The 7,141-nt window shown below is 39.3% G+C and overlaps 1 protein-coding gene across 2 annotated transcripts in view; it reads left to right on the plus strand.

The window, feature by feature from the left end:
* The window catches only part of RDX (radixin), a 96,896-nt gene that overhangs the window by 47,934 nt on the left and 41,821 nt on the right, over positions 1-7,141 (plus strand). For both annotated transcript variants that reach the window (XM_014530777.1, XM_014530778.1), the window contains one exon: positions 2,593-2,723. In XM_014530777.1, the coding sequence (XP_014386263.1) occupies positions 2,593-2,723 (131 nt within the window). The remainder of the gene's footprint in view (positions 1-2,592; positions 2,724-7,141) is intronic.

Raw genomic sequence — 7,141 nt, forward strand, 5'->3', positions numbered from 1 at the left:
CCTCTGGTTCTATTCATTCATCAGTTTATTTTGTTCATTAGATTCCTTGTTCCTTTATTTTGATTTTTTGATTCAATTGTTGATAGAAATGTATTTTTTGGCATTTTATTATTTATGTTTTTTATCTTTTTTTCCCCCCTTTCTTCTCTTAGGTCTTTTGTTTTGTTTTTGGTCCATGAAGCTCATTATCTGACCTTCAATTCTAAATGATAGCTTTGCTGGGTAGAGTAATCTTGGTTGTAGGTCTTTGCTTTTCATCTCTTTGAATATTTCTTGCCAGTCCCTTCTGGCTTGCAAAGTTTCTGTTGAGAAATCAGCTGACAGTCATATCGGTGCTCACTTATAGGGTAACTAACTGCTTTTCTCTTGCTGCTTTTAAGATTCTATCTTTGTCTTTAACTTTTGGTATTTTAATTATGATGTGTCTTGGTGTGGCCCTCTTTGGGTTTCTCTTGTTTGGGACTCTGTGTGCTTCCTGGACTTGTAAGTCTATTTCTTTCACTAGGTAGGGGAAGTTTTCTGTTATTATTTCTTTAAATAGTTTTCAATATCTTGCTTCCTCTCTTCTCCTTCTGGCATCCCCATGATGCAAATGTTGGTACACTTGAAGTTGTCCCAAAAGCTCCTTACACTATCTTTATATTTTTGGATTCTTTTTGCTCTTCTGATTAGGTGATTTTTGCTTCCTCATATTCCAAATCACTTATTTAATTCTCAGTAACCTGTACTGCTGATTTCCTGTAAATTATTCTTTATTTTAGTTAGTGTATCCTTCATTTTTTACTGTCTTTTTAAATGTTTTTTATGTTACTACTAATTTCCTTTTAATTCTAAGATCCTTAAAATTCTCACTAAGTCCCTTGAAGCTCTCATTAAGATCCTTGAGCATCATTACAACCATTATTTTGAACTCTGTTTTTAGTAGTTTGCTTGCTTCCATTTCATTTAGTTCTTTTTCTGGAGTTTTCTTCTGTTCTTTCATTTGTGACGTGTTTTTTTGTCTCCTCATTTTGGCTGCTTCCCTGTGTTTGTTTCTGTGTATTAGGTAGAGCTGCCATGTCTCCTGGAATTGGTAGAGAGACCTTGTGTAGTAGGTGCTCTGTATTGCCCAGTGGCTCAGCTTCCACAGTCATCTGAGCTGGTCACTCTATGTGAGCCCCTCTGTGGGCTGTATGCCCTGTCTTGTAGTTGAGCCTTGATTGCTGTTGGCGTCATTTGGAGGAATTGACCTCCAGACCAATTGGCTGTGAGGACCAACTGCGACTATAGCGGAAGAGCTGCTGTGCAGGAGACACCCTTATGGAGCACATGCTCACTAAGTCTGCTCGTTGAGTGTGTCACTTGTGAATGTGTAGAGTTGTGAATGTGTAGAGTTGTAATCTGGCATGGTCTGAAGCTGTCCACAGGGTGCACTGGCTCTGGGGCTTCCTTGCAGGTGCATAGTCAGCTACTGTCGGTGCCCCATCTCAGGCCACCGGTCAGGAGCTACAGAGCAATCTGCGGATGGCTGCTACTTGTGTTGGGCTTAGAAGTGCCCAAGAGAGACCAAGCTGTGAAGCAAGGCAGGCTGCTGCTAGTGCTGGGCCTGGGCCTCATATTGAGAGGTATGGCACACACTGATGGCAGCTCTTGCTTATTTGAGGGACTTGAGCAAACTTTGAAGCCTGAGCTAGGACAGACCATTCATATGGAAAAGCTGCTACAAACAGCTTGGGTGAGGCTGTAAATTGGGTAGGGTGGGGCCTCAGGGAATCACCAGGGCAGAGGGAACAGTGTGAGCCAGGTGGATGGAGACTCAGATATGGTTAAATTGGGTGGGGTGGGGCCTCAGGGAATCACCAGGGCAGAGGGACCAGTGTGAGCCAGGTGGATGGAGACTCAGATATGGTTCCTGCCAGTCACCTTTCCGACGAGGGAGATCTCAGCATAAGAACAATGATGCCTATGAACACTTCTGTCTGGGAGAAAGCTGCCTCTGAGTTCTTGCTCTGATGCCAGACAATCCGGTTTCTTCCTATATGTCCCTGGATCCCCCAAGTTGCTACCCCAGTGCAGGAGCTCAGAGAGAGCAAGTCCAAGTAATTTTGTGCACTGGCCCTTTAAGAGGAACTGCCTGGGACTCCATTAGCCTGTGTCACTCAACCACAAACTTCACTGGTTTTTACAGCCTGAAGTTACATGGACTTCTCTTCCCAGCTCTGGAATCCTGAGCTGGGAGTCTGGTGTGGGGCTGGGACCTCTTACTCCCCATGGGAGGCCTCTGCAGCCAAGATATTCCTCCCAATTTAAAAAAATTCCACAAGTGGGTGTCAGACCAGCCTCTTCCACGCCTGTGCCCCTCTTACTAGTCTCGATGTATTTTCTTCACTTCTCTAGTTGTAGGACTTCTATTCAACCAGCTATCAGGTTGTTTTGAATGTTGGTTGCCCTGTATTTTTGTTGTGATTTTGATGTGGTTGTGGGAGGAGACGAGTACCTCATTTACCTACCTTGCCATCTGTAGTTTCTTCTTAGTTGATTCACAGTACTTAGGCTTCATGTGAATATTTCTAGTTATTAATTTGTAACAAAGCAATTGCAATTCCTTTTAAGGGCTCAATTAGAGAATGAAAAGAAGAAAAGAGAAATAGCAGAAAAGGAAAAGGAAAAAATAGAACGTGAAAAGGAAGAGCTAATGGAACGTCTAAGGCAAATTGAAGAGCAGACATTGAAAGCCCAGAAAGGTAAAAGTCGCTTTTTGACATTGGATTCAAAATTGTTGTTTTTTTGTTAGGTATAGTATTACTTAAATAAGTATTTTCAAGTGTACTATTACTCTATATTGTAAATGACTATGCATATTAATTTATTTCTCTTGTTCAGGGTTCCTTAAACAAAAACACTTTTCAATACTTCCTAGCATTTAAACGAAAGAATTTATGCAGTGCTTTATGGAAACTTAAATACCTTAAGACACCTAAGTATTTTAAGGCATTTTTAAGCTATTCTGACTGTAAACTCTTTTGGAACTCAGTCTCTAAATTTGATTTCAGTATATTTAAAAAATACACAGCACAACAAAATTCTGCAGTTTAGACTCTGGCTGAGTAACTCAGTTGATTAGAGAGTTGTCCCGATATGTCAAGGTTGTGGGTTTGAGTCCCGGTTAGGGCACATACAAGAGTCAACCAATGAATGCATAAATAAGCAGAACAACAAATCAATTGTCTTTCTAAATCAATAAGTAAACATTAAAAAAATACTACAGTGTATAGAAAGGTTAGATTGGATTTGGAGAGAGTGGTTTATATTAAATAACTCTAGGATTTACTACATTCAAAACAACAAATAGTGGGGAGGACAAAAGAAAAATGGTGTTGAGCAAAATAAGATGTTTTCCTCCTTACTAAGGAGTAGTATCTCGGGGCTAACATGAAATCTACGCTTTATAAAACTAGAATTAATACCTGCTTTCCTGACAACTCATAGAGTCAGCCATTAGTTCTGTTTGAAATAGAATAAGGATATTATTCTATTTAAGGTTTATTAAATAATAACTTTCAATAAATTTTATTTTCATTCCTTACACCAGCCTCCCATAGTGGGGAGTTCTCTTGAGCAGTGCGGTAGTAATTTGCAAATGGGGATCTAGAGAAGGAAGTCACAAAGATTGCTATAAATCCACAAACTGGTTGATCATTCCAATTTCTAAGGAGATTATAAACAATTTCTAAGGGAAAAAAACATGGCCTTTTTTCTGACTTATTAAAAGCTTCACTTCTTAGAGCTAAAAGACCTAGGAACTATTTAGTTCAAACTCCAGAGGAAGCAGACACTTGTTCACAGGCCACAGCCCAAGGACAGAACTTGTTTCCTGAATTCCAGCTTCATGTTGTTTCTGTCATGTCAGGTGCCTTTTTCTTTAATTAAAGTGGACATTTATGAAGTGAATTTTATTCTGCATTTTAGGAATACAAATACATAGTGTGCATGACAGTGAAGTCTGTGGTTGGCAGATATAAAAATATTAACACAGTGAGGTGTGAGTGCTAAGTGCCATGTGAATCGTATAAGCAATACTTTTTGAGGAAGAACCCTGGAATAGCCTACGTGGGTGTGGCTCAGTGGTTGAGCATCGACCTGTGAACCAGGAGGTTGCGGTGCAATTCCTGGTCAGGGCACATGCCTGGGTTTCGGGCTCAATTTCCAATGTGGGGTGTGCAGGAGGCAGCTGATCATTGATTCTCTCCCATTGATGTTTCTCTCCCTCTCCTTTCCTCTCTGAAATCAATAAAAATGTATTTTAAAAAACCACAAAAAATCCTGGAATATGCCAAGTGTGTTTTTAAAAAAACATTTAAAGAAATTTATGATATTGGTCTGATTTTAAAGAAAAAATTGAATGATAGCACTTTTATTTATACAATACCTTCTCTGAGAGAATAGCTACTTACTAAATCCTTTAATCTCATTTATAGGATGTATAATAAACAATAATTTTCACACAGAAAACTACTCAAACACTAAGGAATATAAGGAAAATAGAACTTAAGAAAGAATATAGAGCATCCCTATTAAGATAATTTTAAGTCAGTCATCTTAAGGCAAAGGGCATTCATTTTTTTCCCTAATAATAAAGATTTTCCAGGCTGTCCTAAAATCTGTATGATTGTCTTGTAAATTATGCTAAATTCTCATTCAAATGCAGTAATTCTGGCCATATCTAAGTCCTGATATTTAGTAGATAAACCCATAAAAAATTTTTTAATATATTTTATTGATTTTTTTACAGAGAGGAAGGGAGAGGGATAGAGAGTTAGAAACATCGATGAGAGAGAAACATCTATCAGCTGCCTCCTGCACACCCCCTACTGGGGATGTGCCTGCAACCAAGGTACATGCCCCTGACCGGAATCGAACCTGGGACCCTTTAGTCCCCAGGCCAACGCTCTATCCAGTAAGCCAAACCAGCTAGGGCCCATAAAAATTTTTTTGAGAAGAAACTTGTCTATACTTTATTATTGTCATTTTATTTTTTTAAAAATTGTTATATTTTATGTATTTTTTGTTAGTCCTCACCCAAGGATATTTTGTTCATTGATTTTTAGAGAGAGTGGGTGAGAGGGAAGGGAAGGGGGAGAGAGAAGAGAGAAACATCTATGTAAGAGAGACACATTGCTTGGTTGCCTCCCATGTGCACCTAGACTGGGGATGGAACCCGAGACTGGGTATGTGCCCTGACTGAGAATCAAACCCAAGATCTTTGTGGATATAGGGCAGTGCTCCAAATAACTGAGCCACAGGGTCCAGGCAGGGCTCATGGCGCAGTTTTCAGTTGCATTTTTTGTGTTTTTATTGTTGAGATGTAAGAATGTTTTATGTATGTGGATAAAAGTCCTTTATCAGATATCAAATATATGATTTGCAAATATTTTCTCCCATTCAATGAATGTGTTATCTTTTTACTTTGTTGATGGTATTCTTTAAAGCTTAGTGGTTTTAAATTTGGTTGGAGTCCAATTTATTTATTTTTTTGTCCTTGTTGCTTGTGATTTTGGTGTCATGCCTTGTCTGTTTTTGTACTATGGTGAATTCATGCACTCTTATGTTTGGCTTTTTTTTTTTTGCTTAAACTTGTTTATGTAGCTGTAGTTTGCTCTTTTACATTGTTGTAAAATATTCTATTGCACATTCTACTGGTGATGGACCTTTGGGATATTTTCTGTTTGGGGTTATTATAAAACTAGAGGCCCGGTGCACAGATTCATGCACATTGTCAAGAGCTTTATTTGTATCGCACATGCGTGAGTCAGCGTTTATTTTTAAATTGCCAGTGCACATCATATGTACCGGTTGGTCAGATGGACGGACAGTCAGTCACTTAGCCTTTTAGATAGATAGATAGATAGATAAATAGATAGATAGATAGATAGATAGATAGATAGATGAGGCTGCCATGAGCGCATAACACATATGTATTAATTTTGGGGAGGTGTACCCTGGGAGTGGAGTTGCTAGATAACAGCTCTACTCAGCTATAGAAGACACTGCCACCAGTTTTCCAGTGTTGTATCAGTTTTCTTTCCTACCAGTAGTGAATGAAAGTTCATTTGCACTGTATCTTCACCATTACTCCCACTACTTGTTATTGTCAGGGTTTTTGTTTTGTTTTGTTTGCTTAGTCATTCTAGTGAATACAGTACATTTTCTTGATGATTTTGAGCACTTTTGCAAATGCTTGTAACTATCTGTGATGTGTCCTTTCACATCTTTGTCCATTAAAAAAAATTTGATTTTTCTTCTTTTTCAGATTGATGTAGGAGTTCTTTACATGTTTTGTAAAATATATTCTTTGTGTGGTTTACATTTTTACTTTCTTAAGGGTGTCTTTTCATGAAGACTTTTTAATTTTAAGTTCCATTTACCAAACTCTTTATAGTTGTATGTTATTCTGTACTACCTTCTAAATGCTTTGTTTTGCCTTTCACGTTTAGGTCCACAATCTATATGTAACTGATTTTTGTAAGGGTCAGGGTTTTCCCAAGCATAGTTCCAGTTCACCCAGACCCACTTATTGCAAAGACTGTCCTTTCCCTAATGCACTACAGTATCACCTTTGTCATAAATTCAAAAGAATGTTATGTGTGTGGGTCTGTTTCTAGACTCGGTTCTGTTCCACTTACTTATTTGTCTATCCTATTGCCAGTACCACACTGTTCAATTACCAGTTGTATTTACAAAGATTTGCACCTGACATCTTGTAAAGAAATAATAGGTGTCTAACAAAACACATGCAATAAATGTACAGTGATTGTCAAAGACTAGACAGCTCTTGGGCTTACATATTACTTAGATTTTACATTACCTTTTATGGCATTAACTAGGGGGCCGGTGCATGAAATTTGTGCACTGCGCGGGGGTGGGGGGGGGGTGTCCGTCAGCCCAGCCTGCCCCCTCTCACATACTGGGAGCCACCTTTTATGGCATTAACTAGGGGCCCAGTGCACGAAATTTGTGCACTGCGCGGGGGTGGGGGGGGCCGTCAGCCCAGCCTGCCCCCTCTCACATACTGGGAGCCCTCAGGGGATGTCCTACTGATGGCTTAGCCGCTCCCTGCTCCCCTTGGGGAGCGGGCCTAAGCCGCAGTCTGGCCTCTTTTTGT

Source organism: Myotis brandtii, unplaced genomic scaffold, assembly GCF_000412655.1.
Source record: "Myotis brandtii unplaced genomic scaffold, ASM41265v1 scaffold775, whole genome shotgun sequence".
NCBI lineage: Eukaryota > Metazoa > Chordata > Mammalia > Chiroptera > Vespertilionidae > Myotis > Myotis brandtii.